At 33.0% G+C, this 18384-nt stretch overlaps 1 protein-coding gene across 1 annotated transcript; it reads right to left on the bottom strand.

Moving 5' to 3' along the window:
• Positions 1–3013: 3013 nt before the first annotated feature.
• Positions 3014–5454, bottom strand: LOC102581256 (UPF0481 protein At3g47200-like). Its single transcript, XM_015315010.1, has 2 exons — positions 5374–5454; positions 3014–4474 (listed from the first exon to the last, which is right to left on the bottom strand). Exons 1-2 carry the CDS (start codon positions 5452–5454, stop codon positions 3014–3016), a joined length of 1542 nt encoding a protein of 513 aa, XP_015170496.1.
• Positions 5455–18384: the final 12930 nt, after the last annotated feature.

The following is an 18384-nucleotide window of genomic DNA, read 5'->3' as shown; positions in this document are numbered from 1 at the left end:
GTGACTTCCAGGTTCTGGGAGGGATCTTTATTTGTATATATGTTTTGGGTTGGTTCCGCCTGTTTATATTGTTATTTTCCTACTCTTGTTTAACTTCTACCCTCAGACCCATTACTTGTTGTTCCGGGTTTCGGGTTGGCTTACCTGCTGGTGGGTTATAGTAGGTGCCATCATGACTTGATAAATCGGATCGTGACAAATTCTATCGATAGGGTTCAAAAAAATAAATTAATCACACTAATAATATCCATAAATAAATCGGTCGGGTCGGATCATATATGAACGAATTGAATAACAAATGGGTTGACAAAAAAATCCTTAGTTCAAATAATTTCTTACAATTACAACTTATCATAAGAAACAAATTTAAAGTACATATCTATAAAATGATAATAAAGTAGCACAACTCATTCAAAAATTCTACAAGTTCTTCAATTCCTTTAGAATTGTCTTCGGTTCCTGAAAGTGAAAATGGAGAGCAAGCACAAATTTAACATTAGAAAGACTAACAATAAACACAAATCAAAGCAAAAACACTCTTTCTTCACAAAAATTATTTTTGGCACACTGCACATATAGAATTCTGATTTTTTTAAAAAAAAAAACAAAAAATACAAGAACTTACAGAGGTTGCCATCAATGGTCGAATCACGAATGGAGGATAGAATGAAATGATCTGCGGAGGTCGGAGGACCACCAGCGGCAGCGAGCAGCGACAGCAAGCAGGAGCAGGCATTAGGCAAGCAGCAAAACGAGAGGCAGTATTCTAGTTGAAAGAGAAGACTAGGAGGAAAAAATAGAATATTGAAATCCCTAGAAAAGAGAGGTTTTTATTGTTGACTTTTCAATTAGAGATTTAAAATATAAAATGTTAATCATTAATGATTTTTTATTAGAGGTCTTATGATATATATATTTAATTGTCAAAAGAAAAGTTCACTAATACAACTTTCCACATTATGAAATCCTCCTTTCCGCTTGAGAAACAGTTATAGGTAACACAACTTGTATTTTTCCATTGAGCCAAGTTTAGAATCGTGTTTATGGTAAGGACCAATGGAGAGCAATTTTGGCTTATAAGCATCAGGATTTGATTCACTCAGCCCCACAGTCCCCTTGAATATGGTAGTGGATTCCATAGACGACTTGTCCAAATTCATACATCTTTCATTTAGAGATTTCTTTGTTTTCAACCCTAATGGATCTTCGCCATTATTTGTTTCGTCTATTTCAATTGAACAATTCACTTCACCTCCTTCTTCTATCTGTAGCTAATAAAAAGTATTCATATTAGATCAGAAAGGAATATAGTTTGTTTCTATTAAACTATAACACATTCACAAAATGAATATTGTAAGAATTGTTAAAGATTCTATGATCCCACAAACTTGTCAATATCAAAAATGACTTGAGATGGTTTGGTCTTGTCTTATGCACTGCATGTAGGTGTAAAGTCGTGATTAGTAAATGTGTTAGCAGGGATAGCGCTACCCTTTTCCAACGATTTTCAAGAATCACACCTTCGTCGAAAAATTACATTGTATAGATAAGTCAAATTTTGATTTTATATCGATATATATTAATGTTGAAACCTCTTGAAACACGTTGAAGAGTTAGAGCAATGATTTAAGAGATTTTGCAAATGCTCTCTATTACACGTTAATAAGGAAAATTTAAATGGGATGAATGAGATGACAACAGTTGGTGGCTCATACACTTGGACAAATGGACACATTTGGGGCAAGATTGATAGGGGCATAGGGCTATAGTAAATGCTGACCAGATGCTTCACATGCCAACAATAGAGGTAAAGATATTAAGATCCGGAATGTCTGATCACTCCCCTTTGTGTCTGGCACTGGACTGGTGGAAGCTCAAAAAATGAATTATGTACTGAAAGAGATAAACAATTCTGTGTTCAGAAGGGTGAAGGACAAAATCCGGAAAAACAGAGAGCAACTTCACCAAGTAATATGCTAGACCATAAAATGGTGCATGCTACTAGGGAGCAAGAAAAGGAACTGAGGAAACAACTGGAGAAGTGGAATTCGGTTAAGGAAAGTGTTATGAGACAAAAGTCCAGGGTGCAATAGTTGAACCTAGGTGATGCTAATATATGATACTTCTTTGCTCATATGAGAAATAGAGTGGACCAGAATACTATCACAAGCCTCACTACTGCTGCATCTATAATTGTGCATTCTTAAGAAGATATTGAGGAAGAGACGCTGTATTTTTATCAAGGATTACTTGGAAAGGCTGCAAATTATTTGCCAAATGTAGATACCGCTGTAATGAGGAGGTGAAGAATGCTAAATAGAGCTCAACAAATTCAGATAGCAGCTCCAGTAACAAGGAATGAAGTGGAAACATCTGTGACAAGATGGATTAAATGTTGTGTTTTACAAAAGAGAATGGTCAATAGTGGGGGAGGAGCTTACACAAGCAGTCTTAAATTTCGTTGACACTGGTGAGATGTTCCAACCTATTAATTGTACTGTTGTAACACTTATACCTAAGGTGGAAAACCAAGCTAGAATAAGTGAAAACAGATCATTTTCATGTTGCGCAACAATATACAAAGTTATAGCTAAAGTAATCACTGTTAGGTTTAAACTGGTCATGGAGAGTCTTGTGGATCCTAATCAATCAACATTTACCAGGAAGGGTTTTGAATGACAATGTGATACTGAGTCATGAAATTGTAAAAGGATATGTGAGACGAGATTTCTAAAAGGTGTATGTTGAAAATTGACATGAAAAAAGGCTATGATTCTCTGGAATGGACTTTTTTGGAGCAGATACCAGAGGAACTCAAAATGCCACCTAGAGTCACTAAGTGGATAATGCAACGTGTTACAATAGTCATATACTCCATTCAGATTAATGGACATAGTACAACACCTTTTAAAACAAGGAGAGGAGTAAGACAAGGGGATCCATTGTCCCCCTATTTATTTGTACTAGCAATGGATTAACTTCACAAACCAACAATGACACATAATTAAAGCAACTACTTCAAAAAACTTATGATAGCTAGAACGGTCTGTGTAGCTGTGAGTAAGAGGAGTATGATGGCTGCCACAGTTGAAATTCCTACCCAAGGACTATTGAAGAAATTGTGCCTCAAATTTGCCTTCATTATGTTCCATGATTGTTCACAATGTTGAACAGCTTTTTTGCATTCTTCTTCATAATAGAAGTTGTCTGAAATGGCGACCCCTTTCCCAATTTTGTTAAAGAAGCTAGCCACTTCTTTGTCCTTTCCTATCTTGTTTACAATGATTCCATTCATACGAAGCAAACTCACATCTTTTTCTGAGTCAATAAGACAACTCATGAAAACTGCAAAATCACTGAAATATCTATGATTTACATCAGAACACTGTTGTTCGTAAGCAATAAGATTTCGCATGAAGGTTTCTGTGTCATCAACGACTCGAAAACAAGGGATTGTCATCAATGCATTGTCAAACTTTATATCAAATAAACTTGTGCTATCCTTAAGATCATTGTCATTGACGTTGTCTAATGACCTCACAAAAATATTTCCAACATTTGCAAAGCTAACTCCAGCTTCAGAAAGTTCTGTTGCATTTGGCATGACCTTATTCCACATCATGTTCTGGTCCGTATTATTCCTCCTCCTGTTTGTTTGTGAAGGGATCCCAAATAAGCTTCCAATGACAATAATTTGTTCTGCTGTATTGCTACTTTTTATCTTTGAAGGTCGACATGACATGCATATGTGTACTACATGAAATAAATGTTTGAATTTTCTTTCATTACCTTCAGACTCTATAGATGATTTATCAAGAGAAAAGGTCCACTCCACCATCTCTATCAATGGTTCCTCGCATTGCTCCTTTGACATTTCATAAAGCTTGGTTAGGACAAAGAAAGGAAGTTGATTTTCTACCAGCAACAAGTCTCGCTTTAGTTGATTTCTTATGCAATCTCTGTTGATAATCATGTCTTCTCCAGTTCGAAGGATCTTACATTGCTCTCGAAGATAATCAACCACGAAACATCCATCAAGCAACAACATTTCTAAAAAAAATTCAACAATATTGCAACTATCTATTAACCCCCCTATATCATCATAACACTTAAGTGCATCATCTTTTAGTTTATCCATTTCACTAATACAACTTTTCACATCATGAAACCCTCCTTTTCGCTTGAGAAACCGTTGTAGGTAACACAACTTGTATTTTTCCATCGAGCCAAGTTTAGAATCGTGTTTATGGTAAGGACCAATGGAGAGCAATTTTGGCTTATAAGCATCAGGATTTGATTCACTCAGCCCCACAGTCACCTTGAATATGGTAGTGGATTCGAAAGACGACTTTTCCAAATTCATACATCTTTCATTTAGAGATTTCTTTGTTTGCATTCCTAATGGATCTTCATCATTATTTGTTTGGTCTATTTCAATTGAACAATTCACTTCACCTCCTTCTTCTATCTGTAGCTAATGAAAAGTATTCATATTAGATCAGAAAGGAATATAGTTTGATTCTATTAAACTATAACACATTCACAAAATGAATATTGTAAAAATTGTTAAGATTCTATGATCCCACAAACTTGTCAATATCAAAAATGACTTGAGATGGTTTGGTCTTGTCTTATGCACTGCATGTAGGTGTAAAGTCGTGATTAGTAAATGTGTTAGCAGGGATAGCGCTACCCTTTTCCAACGATTTTCAAGAATCACACCTTTGTCGGAAATTACATTGTATAGATAAGTCAAATTTTGATTTTATATCGATATATATTAATGTTGAAACCTCTTGAAACACGTTGAAGAGTTAGAGCAATGATTTAAGAGATTTTGCAAATGCTCTCTATTACACGTTAATAAGGAAAATTTAAATGGGATGAATGAGATGACAACAGTTGGTGGCTCATACACTTGGACAAATGGACACATTTGGGGCAGGATTGATAGGGGCATAGGGCTATAGGAAATGCTGACCAGATGCTTCACATGCCAACTACTGCTGCATCTATAATTGTGCATTCTCAAGAAGATATTGAGGAAGAGACGCTGTATTTTTATCAAGGATTACTTGGAAAGGCTGCAAATTATTTGCCAAATGTAGATACCGCTGTAATGAGGAAGGGAAGAATGCTAAATAGAGCTCAGCAAATTCTTATGGACCGACAATAGAGACCTCAAAGAAGGCTTTGATTGCATGAGACAAATTGTGTTGTCCCAAGTCAAATGGAGGTTCCCAATTTTTTGATATTTACACATGGAATAAAGCTGCAATTGGGAACCTGCTATGGAATGTATGTCAGAAAAAGATAAGCTATGTGTTGCTTGGATACATAGCTATTATGGGCAGAATGATGTGTGAAACATACATGCAAAACAAGTTTCTTGGGTGGTACAAAGAATCCTAAAAGTAGCTCAACATCTCCAAGAGGCTGGCTATACTGAGGCATATATAAGAGACATGGAAAAAATACTCCATAGGCAAAGCAGATGAGGGGTAAAATGGAAAAGGTAGAGTTGGAGATCACTTGTCCGGACAAATGTGGGAGCTCTTTAATGGTTGTTCATCATGTACCTAACAGTACTAAAAATGGGTTGACTAAATGGGGTATGATACAATCCCCTTTATGCCCTCTAAGTCAGCAGATTAATGAGGATCATGACCACCTATTCTTTCAATGCTCATATTCTGCAGAAGTGTGGAGCAAAATACTGAATTGGATAGGAACCAACAGAGAAACAATGCACTGGACAACTGAGGTTCAATGGAAAATTAAACATATGAAGGGTAAAGGCAGCACAACACTTGTGTATAAAATGGCAATGGATAATGTAAAGGGTAGCCAATTAGATTTGAAGATTGAGTCTTAGCAAGGATGGAACTGATGTCCATACATGTTGTTCTTTCTATTTTGTAACGTTTCACTAGGTAAATAAAATTTTACTTACCAAAAAAAAACATATGCATGCACATAATACATATATACGTTGTTAAAAATATATATATATATATATACGTATGTACTTAATGCATGTAATTTTAAAATAACAATCATAAAAATTAACATTAAAATTTGTAATTACAAACTTATAAAAATGATTATTCACCTTATATTGTAATGTTAATGAACTTAAATAAAATTTATAAATACATAGGTTAAAAAATAAAAATATTATATATAATGTAAAAAGATGTAACACAAATGGTGGATGATTAATAATGATAAGGGTAAAATAAACTTTGCATAGAATGAAAAGGGGAGAATAACTATTTTTCAAAATTTAGGGAGGTGGGGGAGGGAGGGTTGATTTTTAAACCAAAGTTGATGATGGTAAATGATTTTCACCCAAATGATGAAAAATTAGTTAATAGTTGACACCTCTTCTATTTCAATTTGAGGAAATAGTGGAATTTGGTCATCTATTGACATCATCTTAATGGAGTGTGCCATCCCTCTTGATAACTTAATTCCTTCAATTGTAAGTCCTACCAAAGACACATTTCGAAAATAAAGAGTTAATTATTAGATGAAATGTATTAAAAAAAGACTTTCATGTAATCAAATAAAAAAAAAAGTAAGTAAGACAATGATTTTACTATGTAATTTTTATAGTTAAAGTTATTACGTGAACAACGATGAAGAATAAATATTTTATCATAAATTCATAAATCTTTGAATGCTATTGCAGTTCTTAACAATGAAAATTTATTACTCCCTCTGTCTCATTTTATGTGAGGTACTTTGACTCGGTACGGAGTTTAAGAAAGAAATGAAGACTTTTAAAACTTGTGGTCCAAAATGAATGATAAAAATTTGTATGGCTGTAAATCATTTCATTAAGGGTAAAATAGACATTTTATAGTTAAATTGTTACTTAATATAAAAATGTGTCATTCTTTTTGGGACTGACTAAAAAGAAAACTCTAACTTTAAATTATTATTTTAAAATGCAGTATATTAATCCAAATTAGACATTATTTGAGGGTTACATTTATATATGTTCATTCAATTAATATTTATTATCTCAAAAAGTTATATTTTTTCTTGATTTCAATTTATTTCAAACAAAAAAGTAATTATATGAAATAATAATTATTAATTTAGTAACCATATAAAAAATAATCAACTTTATTATTGAACTTGAGACAACAAAGAATGTAATTGAATTCTTGAGTAATCATAGAATGAAACATGTAGAGAACTTACTTTTTTGGTTTAATTTAGCTGTTTTTTTCCTTTCCTTATTGCTCTTGCTTGTCCTCTATAGTAAAAGGGCTGCAGATTTATAGTACAAAAATGGAAAGATTTTTTAAAAAAAATTAAACTTGTTATATATTTAATAACAACTAGAGTCCAGATGTGTTAAAAAAAATTAGAAGTCAATAAGGAATAATTGTGTACTAATTGTTATTATTATAATGGGAAAAATGTCTGAAAAATACTCCAACTTTGGTCGAAATTGTTGTTACGATTTCAAATTTTATGGGGGACCTTTTACCCCCTGAACTATTTAATAGTGTATTCTAAAGGTATAGATGTGTCCATGTGGACATATTACTATTTATAATTATGCAATATTTATGATGTTCACGTGAGTGCATATATAGCTTTAAAATACACTATTAAATAGTGCATGGGAGTAAAAGGTTCTTTCCAAAGTTTGGTATTGTTACAGCAATTTCGATCAAAGTTTGGATATATTTCTGACATTTTTCCCTATTAAAATCTACATAAAAATAATAATTAGTTGTAATGATTCTAAAGGTCATTTTTGGAAATTTCAAAAAATTATCATTTTATCCCTCCCGATAGTTGTCTCGAGTCATATTTGATAAGTTTATGAAGTCTATTTTGAAATTTGATTGAAAAGTTGAGATTTTTTTGAAAGTTTTAGAGTTTTGAAGACTTAAAGTGGTTAAGAATGAATTTTAGTAACAATCGGAGCTACGAGTCTCAAAATGAGATTCCGTTAGATCTATCAACTCTGAAATGCAGAATTTGGTCTAGGAGTATAGTTGTTTTTTTTTTGTTAAGGAGTTGTTATAAGGATTTGGACCGTAGAGTTTTCAACGGTTTCATTGGATTCGGGGGATGATTTTACACCTAGGTGAGGTCTTGGTTGAATTTCAAAGGTTCCGAGGTCATTTTGATATTTTTGGATGAAAATTAGTTTATTGCGGTTTTCAGAGGCTTCAGGTCAAGGAGCCTTAAGTCTGAAACGTCGAGTTTAGTTGGATAGCATACCTGATTTGTGTATTCAGAGTTTCAAACGGCTAACTTGAATCTTAAATTTTTAGAGCTATATTTATTTATTTTTACAATTAAAGTAATTATCAATTTGGGACGGAAGGAGTATAATATCATTCCTTAAAGATTTCTTAGAAATTTGTTCAACTATTTATTAAACAAGGTTAATTTTAAAAAGAAAAAAAATCCTTAGACTTAATTTGATTTTCTGAAGAAAATCATTTATTTCGAATCAAATTTAAAAGGTTGGAAAATCACTTAAAAGATACCATAAAAAGTAGTAAATGGCTAGTATCACTATTTTATCACATAAACTAGTCATGATGTATATATATTAAAGTAGTAATGCATTATTTTATGATGTACATTAAACCAGTCATGCATAATAAACATATATGAATCAAAATATTTAAGTTTGATCAAGTAGTGAATGAAAATACTCTAAAAAACAAAGCTCCGTAGAATTATGTATTAAATTTTTTAAATCTGCCTCTCATGTATGGAATTGAAGGAAAGAATGAGAATTTGAGGGTAATTTGGTCCAAATATTAGCTATATATAAAGCAAATTATATTATATTATTATTTAACACAGAGTTTGAAGCTGAAGCAGCTACGTCTCTATCAACGTGTCTGCTCAGCAAGAGCATTTTCGGAAAAAAAAATAAAAAATTATTACTTTTGTTCTACTTTAATTTAATTATCGTACAATTAGTTTTAGCTATGTTCTTTAATTTTAAATTCATATTCTTTAGTTATAACTTTATTCTTTTGAATGTGGTAATATTTGTGTATATTTTATAACTACTTTGAGTATAAAATCAACTAATTTTGACAAAAAATACTTTAATAATGAACATCTTAATGTACATCTTCACATTATTAGATTTGTGCAAAAAAATTTAGACGACTTACTACCATACAAATATAGTACAATCTATTTTAGAGTAAAAATTTAAATTAATTAATTAATCAATAACACTTAAATTTATCAAAACTAAATACTTATCCAATATTTATTCTACACTTAATAAGATGATTTAATGTTATTTAATTGATACCACTTAAAAATAAATTATGTAACAAATATTGAGCTCATACACATCATCATAATTAGCAAAGCAAATAAGAGTGTACGTTTCCATAAATTACATCATTTTATATAATTATTAAGAGACAGTCAATGGATTAGCTATCTTTCACGTTACTCCCTCCACTCTAAATTAGTTATGATGTTTCTTTTTCTTTTTTTTTTAAAGTTAATTTGATGAGAAAATAAATTTTAAAATGCTAGTTATATATATATATATATATAAAATTTAACTTTTTAAATAAACATCATGTGGTGGCTTACTATATATTTTATTACTATATGAATTGGGTCTGATAAATTTTAAAATGCTAATTAAGTTTATATATATAATTTCACATTACATGTTAATAGTAAACGAGTAGTGGCAATATATATTATATTTACAAAAAGTTGATTTATTTTTAAGTAAAAAAAAAAGACTTACAACTCATGATCTTCAATTTTATTTTATTTTTTGAAAAACTCAATTCCATTGTATAACTTAACATTATTTTGAAAATGGAAAAAACTCAAATATGTCATCGAATTTTGAGTGAAGGCTTTATGTCATCCGTTCAAAGTTTGGCTCTCATTTTCATTTGAGAAAAGGCTCATTCATGTCATTAATTGTTAACTAAAAATAATTCTAATTTTGCAAAATTATTTTTTACACGTGGTCAATTATGATTTGTCTACATCATTAATTAAATCATTTAAAAAAAAAAGGAAAATGGTTCAAATTATATGCCATCGAACTTTAGAAAAAAATCATCTATATTATCTGTTAAAAGTTTGGCTTATCTATGCCATTTCAGTTAACAAATAATGGCATGGATAAACCTTTTCTCAAACGGAAAAGGGTCAAAAATATCCTTGTACTATTCGAAAAGGTTTAAAAATACCCCTCATCCACCTATTGGGCTAAAAATACCCCTCAGTCAATCTTTTTGGTCCACTATTACCCTTTAAACTAACAGCATTATATTTTTTAATTATTATTATTATTAATTATTACGTGGCGTCTTTCTATTGGATAAAATTTAATTCCTACCCACCAAACTTTCTCATAGGACCTGACCCATATTGACATCCCTTGACCTAGACCCAAATACAAGATCCATTTGAAAATAAAAAAGATTGAATCATCTCTTCTCCCTCTTAACCTAATATCCTATTTTTCTTTTTCCCCTCTTTTTATTAAGCAATTTCAAGATCAATTTCACTATAAGTTTGGTACAAGTGTGCTTATATATTTTCAGTATAAGTTGCCCTTTTTTGACATTTTGCAACTGTGAATGTAATCCTCACCAGCGTACATCATGTAAGGTAAGAGAAGCTCATTGAAGTAATCCGAAATGCCAAGACTTCTAACAGAAATTAAAATTTAAAATTAAAAGATTAGTTTTATGTAAGGCCTAACATCTGACATAAGCCGCACCAATTTTGCATCTTAGCAGATGATTTCATTCTGAACATTCTTTGCATGGAGATGCAAAAACTAAATCTATATTTCACTTGAGATTAATCTTGAAATTGCTTAATAAGAAAAGGGGAAGAAGAAAAATAGGATATTAGGTTTAGGGGGAAGAGATGATTCCATTTTCTTAATTTTTAATGGATCTTGTATTTGGCTGTGGGTCAAGGGATGTCAATATGGGTGGGTGGGGATAAGAGAAAGTTTGGTGGGTTGAAATTAAACTTTATCCAATAGAAAGATGCCACGTAATAATTAATAATAATAATAATTAAAAAATATAAGGTTGTTATTTTAAAGGGTAATAGTGGACCAAAAAGATTGACTGAGAGGTATTTTTAGCCCAATAGATGGATGAGGGGTATTTTTAATCCTTTTCGAATAGTAGAAGGGCATTTTTGGCCCTTTTCCGTTTCTCAAATAAAAATGACACAAATGAGCTAAACTTTTAACGGATAACATTGCTCTGATGGTTGACAAAACATGTGTACTACATGCACTAAATGAATGAATTGTTTTGTATTAAAATTGTGAATCTCAGATGGGGGTATGAATTTCGCCTTTGAAAAAGTTTGGCTCATATATGTCATTATTTGTTAACTAAAAACAATTTTAATTTTGTAAAATTATTTTTTACACGTGGTCAATTATGATTCATCTACATCATTAATTAAATCATTTTTTAAAAAGGAAAAAGGTTCAAATTATATGCCATTGAACTTTAGAAAAAAATCATCTATGTCATCTGTTAAAAGTTTGGCTTATCTATGCCATTTCAGTTGACAAATAATGGCATGGATGAGCCTTTTCTCAAATGGGAATGACACAGATGAACTAAACTTTTAACGGATGATTTGGGCCGTACTTGGGCCTATTTTGAGTTTTTGGCCCAATACTTGATACCTGTCCTAAACTAACAAAATAATAACCAAATAAAATGTGGGCCTTTGGCCCAATCATAACACAATATAAAACCTAAATTTTGGGGTCTTTTGGGCCCATTTTCGCTGCTACATTTGGTGTATACAGTGAGTGTATATCACTGTATATTCCACGTATTCTGTTGTATACATCATGTATACAGCCTCCTCTTGACTCTCGGACACCTGTAAAATTGATCTCCAACCCTGTACTTCAATTTTCACATCTTTGACGAGGCAGATTCAAAGGAATTGATGATTTGGACCTTCACGGCCAATCCGAAATGTGGATAAAGACAAAGGAGTCCAATAGACTCAATGGTATTCACATGCAAACATAAGAAATAAAAACATATGAGCAACTACCCATTGACTCAATATAAATAAAGGAGCACTAAAATAAAGCATTAAATAAGCACATGTACTATAGCTTCAAGACCTTAAGTCATCAAAAAAGGCAAGTTATGGCAAGGCATAATCCAAATTACACATGATAAGACATTATTTACATGAGCATTTAAGGCTATTAGTAAGCAACAAAACAACTAAGTCAATAATGATCAAACTTAATACCCAAATAATTCTTAACGTACTAACTATTCACTATCTACTCGATTGGAACAAGATATGCAATTAAGGAAGCTTCCCAAAAAATCAAGGCAACAAAATTTCACTCCAATGACTGAATTAGAGTAAAACACCCCAAAGAACTATCACTATTTTGGGCATGAATAGGAACAAGAGTTCATCATCCTGCAACTTTATAAAAGGAGAGAGGAGGGATAGGCATGCTTATTTCAAGTGTGAAGATCATGCCAAAGTAATAACCCACATACACGAGACTTTCATAATAAGGCATCAACAAACACTGCCTAATACATTCAAACGAACCCAATAAATATCACATGAATACTAACACTACAATGGGGTTTTAGAAAAAATGATACTATGAATGAACATGAACTAGGCTTGATGATGAACTAATTTTATTCAATATTATTACTTAAAAATCTGCTAAGTGCAAGCATATTTGAACTACACATAATGCGAAACAAGCGAACTGAAATTTTCCTGAACTGGATTTTAAACATGCTTTAAAGAACACAATCCCAAAAATTCAACTTATGCCCATAAGAAGTTAAATATGCAACCGCATAATTCACTTGGCACCTTCAAACACATAACAAAACAGTAAACAATATTTCAACAAATAAGAATAAGGTGGTATCAATGCTATCAACAAACTAATAAACCAAAATTTGAAGCTGACATAACAGCCACAAGTCGAGAATACCATGAAACGAAATTGACTTCAAGATAGACATTAAATCATCTTGAAAACGAAACCCACGCTCCAATCTTGATGAAAATAAGATGAGGATAAAGAAAGAAAGAACCATTTAAGAGTCGAACACTTCAAGTAAGAGCATTTCAGAATCCATCAAAGAACACATCACCATTTACTAGAAACAGAATGAGTAAAGGAGCATGAGTTATTTACCTCTTAACGAGCAGCGACTGGGACCGGACGAGCTAGAGAGGATGAGCTTCCACCACCACACAAACTTGAATATGAACAACAAACAGGGAACCTGGGCAGAATCGAACAACTACCTCGAGTTCAAATGACCTTGAGAGGACAATGGACGACACCAAAAGAAACGAAACTAAGATCCTAAACGAGTTAGCTTCTCTATTTTGGAATGTATTTTCAAGTATATTCACTATCTATCTCTTGCTAACCGCTACTTCCTATCAGTAAAAATCCAACCCCACGATCAATGGAAGAGGGGTATTATAGGAGGAAATTAAGGCACGGCATTAGGGGGGAATTTCGGGTTGAATTGGGTGAATTCGAATTTGAAATTCAAAATCTCTCCCTCCTGAAGAGATAAGGCTGCCAGTTCCACTCTTGTACAAATTCCAACGGATTGAAGAGGAGAACCGTCCAATTCGAGGAGCAAGCACGAATGAAGCACAAGATGGAAACATCTGGATTATTCTCCAACGATCTCGGTACGAACGAATAAGGAGAGAGGAGAGGGACGCGGGCTGAGCAATTTCTGGGTCGAGATACTGGACTCGGGTCGCGATGGGTTCGCAGGGTTTTGAATTGTTTTGGCGTTGTACCGCTGCTGTATTGTTTGGATCGTTGTATTGTTACTGTGAAAAGGAATGGGTTGAGTCATTTGCATTGAGTTGGGTTGCTGGAATGTATGCAGTTGTAAAGAATTGAACGATGGGCTGATTATTATTGAATATTGGGCTGACATTTTATGAGAAGAAGTGGGCTGAAATGGGCTCCAAATTGGTCTGAAATGGTTCAAGAAATGGAGCAAAATATTAGTTAGATTTGAATTTTGAAAAATAGCCAAATGAATTACAAATTTGGCCAAGTGGAGTTGAGGACATAGCCAATTTGAATTAATTGGTGAATTCAACTAAAAGTTAAATAAGACGAATTAATAAAAATTAATTAATAAGCTTCTTAGTCTTAACCAAATAAAATAATTAATTTAATAACAAAACTAATTGACTCAAAATATAAACACAATTTAAACTAGAATAAATTAGTGAAATATTTAACTGAAAAATGTAAAATCTCTTGAGATAATCTTCAAATAATTATAAAATATGCTAATTATATAAAAACATATTCATTATTAAAAAATTATAAAAGAGACCAAAATTACTTCTGTCACGACCCGAGTCTACACCCTGTACGTGGCCGGCACTCAAGAACCATTGCTGGTCCCCAAGCGAACCCTCATCCTGGCTGACTACAAGCGGAAGACTAACTTAACTCTGGATACTCAACTCAACATAACTGAACTCATTTCAATATAAAGTCGTTTTAAAAAAAGTGCAACATAAAGAAAAATTGTTTAAAACATGAAGTCAACTCTGGGTGTATGCAAAGATACACTAAAACTCTGAAATGTATGTAAAAATACAAATAATTGTGTATATAAGAATACAAATAACTTCTGTGAGAGTTTCTCTAACCGACAACCATCGCTTAAGAGCTATAGTGATGATACAACGATCTTCCTCACGCTGCCAGCGCATCCTATACCTTGCCACATGTAAAAGAACCTGAAACTACTAAGTGGATCCACTAGTCTATGCGTAAAGGATTCATCTAAAAGTATGACCCTTTTATACCATGATGGCTACATGGGTTTATGGGGGGCTGTGAGTTATCTGAACTCTCTCCCATATCGGTGCTCAATACTACTCCCCAAAATATACTAGATCTTTATGTTTTAAAAACATACTTCTTTCTGTGATTTGAGATTAGTGCTCAAAACTTAGCTCAAAAGCTATCTTGGAAATCTCAGTTTCCTCTCTTGCTTCATTTAGAAAGCAACTACTATTTTCTAAAAACAGGCCCGAAGGCTCTTTGGAAATCTCAGTTTCCGTTCTTATTTAAATGTGAAAACATTTTAAATCTCTTTGGGAATACTTAGTCCCCATATACTTTTGAAGAAAAGAACTTCAACTTTATTCTTTACTGAACTCAAAACTTAAGTCTTAATACAAAGTTAAAACGTTTATAAAAGACTTCTTAAAATGTGGTTCATGTCGAATGATGGACATGAACGACTGAATGCAAGGTTTTCAATAACCATAGATAGAACTCAAATACTTGGAACTCAAGAACTTCAATGATACTACTCATTTCAAGAATGCTCAACTCAGAGGGTTCATGCGGAATTATGAGCATGAACGACTCAACTCAAGGACTCAAAGATACTTCTCTTCTCAAGACTGCTCGACTTATAGGATTCATGCGGAATTATGGGAATGAACAATTCAACTCAAAGACTTCATGGATAACATGTAATAGTCCCATGCTTCGAAATATAATCTCAAAGGGGATTAGGAACTCAATACTCAAGACTTAGAACTTGAAGATACTACTCCTCTCAAAGGTACTCAACTGATGGAGTTCATGCGGAAGTTATGGGCATGAACGACTCGACTCGAGGGTATACATAATAATATAGAACTCGTGTATACGACTATTCTCATTCTCTTACTTACTTCCTTAAAACTTAGTTCAAATCGATAGTTGATCTCAGAGGATTCACAATTGAACTCTAAGGCTTTCTTGAACTCTACTCTTAACTCTATTTTGAATGTGAATTAAGAATTCAAGAATTATGGTTTATGATATGAAGGATCTAGGTGATAGTGTACACTCATGAATACATTCTCCTCACTTTCATGCTCACTCACTTGAGTCTTGAAACAAGTTACTAGAAGTTGTAGAAAACTCCACAAAACGACTTAAAGGGACTTTCTTTGATTGGTCGAAAGAATTCTGAAAAACGTAACTCTCATCTCTACCTTGAATTTGAATTATGAATTCAAGGTTATGATCATGTTAGGAATGATTTTAGGTGTTTAGAAGTAGCTTAGAGTAGTTAGAATCGAAAGGGAGTGAAGGTGCACTTTAAATGAACTCAAACGGAGCAATCGAAGACAAACTTGATGGGGCAGGAGACCCTGGGGCTATGGGTGGCACGGAGCACCAGCCCCTAACATTCAGAGCCTACTTTGGGGCGCTCTGGCTGGCACGACACGCCAGGCCCCAACCCAGAAAGTCCGACGAATTTCTTTGCTCGCTTTCCCACCCTAACTCGCCTAGAATCGAACGGTTTCTTCCCTAATCACTTAGAATTGATTACTTAACATAAGTACACTCTAATCTCCTCAATACATCCCTTAAAACACTCACTTTGATCTCAAGAAGTCATCCAAAACCCAACACAACAAGATTTAGAATGAACTTCAAGAACACCTATCAAGAACTCATCAAGAACTGAAATTTTTCAACTTGAAGAATGATATTTGCGATGAAACTAACATGATTGGGATGTGGGTGAACTAACCCAACACTATGGAAGCTTATATACCTCTTAGGGATCAAAACCATGGCGAAAATCTGCAACAACATGCAAGAATCTCGACGAACGCTTGATCCTCTCCTCTTCTCCTCTTTTCTTCTTTTCTCTTCTTGAACTCTCAACTAAAACTCTAGGCGTATATTAGGATTATAAAACTGAACCTAATAGGATTATACCCCTAAATATTTCTAAAAACGAATTAAATCTGATTGGGTAATGAAAAGACCAAAATACCCCTCACTATTTTCGGCTAACTTTCCTTAACTGGACAACCTAACTTCAAAAGGCCATATCTCACTCATCCGACCTTGAAACTTAGCAAACTCGGCGGCGTTGGAAAGATAATTCAAAGGTATTTTCTACGGTATCTTGTAGCACATCTAAATCATCCTGTGCTAGGAGTTATGATCATTTCAATTTGACCCAAAACTCATAACTTAATTATAACTTGCAAAATTTCAGATTTTGCTATTTTCAATTTAGTTCTTTTTCGAACTCAAGGTGCTACATCTAGTGAACTTAACACTCAAGAAATTTTAAATTCCTTGCAAAAATCTCACTCACTACAAATAAGGGTTCGAATCTTAGTTCAAAAATTTTCTAGGGTGTTACGACTTCAAAACTTGAAAAATATTTGGAACTCTATAAAAACTAATTATTTTAAATCGTTTGGAATTTAAGAAGCGCAATGATTAATTTATATTGTGGAGGTCCAAAATTGGGTTTCAACACTAAGTTCATGAGTCCTTTTATGGTAACGACCAATGGAGATCAATATTGGCGTATAAGCATCTGCATTTGATTTTCATAAAATATGATATCAAGTTTAGTTGAAGAAAAACACCTTTAGAGCAGTAGCGGACCCAGGATTTTCGTTCAGGGTGTTCGAAAAATAAAAAGTATAAACGTGTAAATAAGCCAACAAAATAAAATTTCAAGGAAGTAGTAGTATATAGTTTATAGGTACAAAAAGTTTGTTTCGTTACAAGAAATCCGAAACTTACATTAGTGATTACAGTGAAACAAAAAGTCAGCCCTTTACAATATGTCAATCTAGAACTAGGATGCTAAGTAGAGCAAAAAATGGAGCTAACTAGAACAAAAAAAATTAGCACTTCGTAATGTCTCACTCTAGGACTAGAGTGCTAACTACAAACTCCAAAAAGAGGTCAGTGCTAATACTTCTCAAGCACGTTTACAATACTATTCGACGAGGTTTCATTGCTTGAAAAGACAAAATAATATCATCCGTTGAAACATCCTTAAACACATCCTTCTCCATAAAAGGAACCATGCAACCGCTCAAGAAGTCATCATTCATTCGACTTCGCAACTCATTCTTAATAAATTTCATTCCCGAAAAAGCTCTTTCAACGGATGCAGTGGCAACTGGCAGAAGCAAAGCGAATTTCACCAAACGAAATACAAGAGGATAACATGAATGTTTTTTTGTCTGAACCAATCTTTTTGAAAGATCACAAAGCCCATGTAAATCAGAGAACCTTTTATCGATATCACGGACATCAATAATGTAATTTGCTAGTTAATTCTCAAGTGCACAGATGCTAAGTTCATCAAAGTCATCAGGATATAATTCAGCCATTCTCATTATTTTCTGGATATCAAAACTTGAAAATGAGTCTACCGAATTCAAACAAGCAACTCCATAAAGCAACTCGGTTGTTACCTCATGAAAACGATCATTGAGTTCTTGCAATTGCCAATCAATTATTTTACAAAATACTTCAACACG

Source organism: Solanum tuberosum, unplaced genomic scaffold (genome assembly GCF_000226075.1).
Source record: "Solanum tuberosum cultivar DM 1-3 516 R44 unplaced genomic scaffold, SolTub_3.0 scf00330, whole genome shotgun sequence".
Taxonomy (NCBI): domain Eukaryota; kingdom Viridiplantae; phylum Streptophyta; class Magnoliopsida; order Solanales; family Solanaceae; genus Solanum; species Solanum tuberosum.
The sequence above is the reverse complement of the archived record's forward strand: the minus strand, read 5'-3'. Positions and strand labels throughout refer to the sequence as shown.

Excerpts from the sequence above, each read along its gene's own strand:
- LOC102581256 (XM_015315010.1), bottom strand. The coding sequence starts at position 5,454 with ATGCCTCAGTATAGCCAGCCTCTTGGAGATGTTGAGCTACTTTTAGGA. Across the intron at positions 4,475-5,373 it reads CCAAGAAACTTGTTTTGCAT|CTACAGATAGAAGAAGGAGG; the intron begins GTATGTTTCACA and ends ACTTTTCATTAG.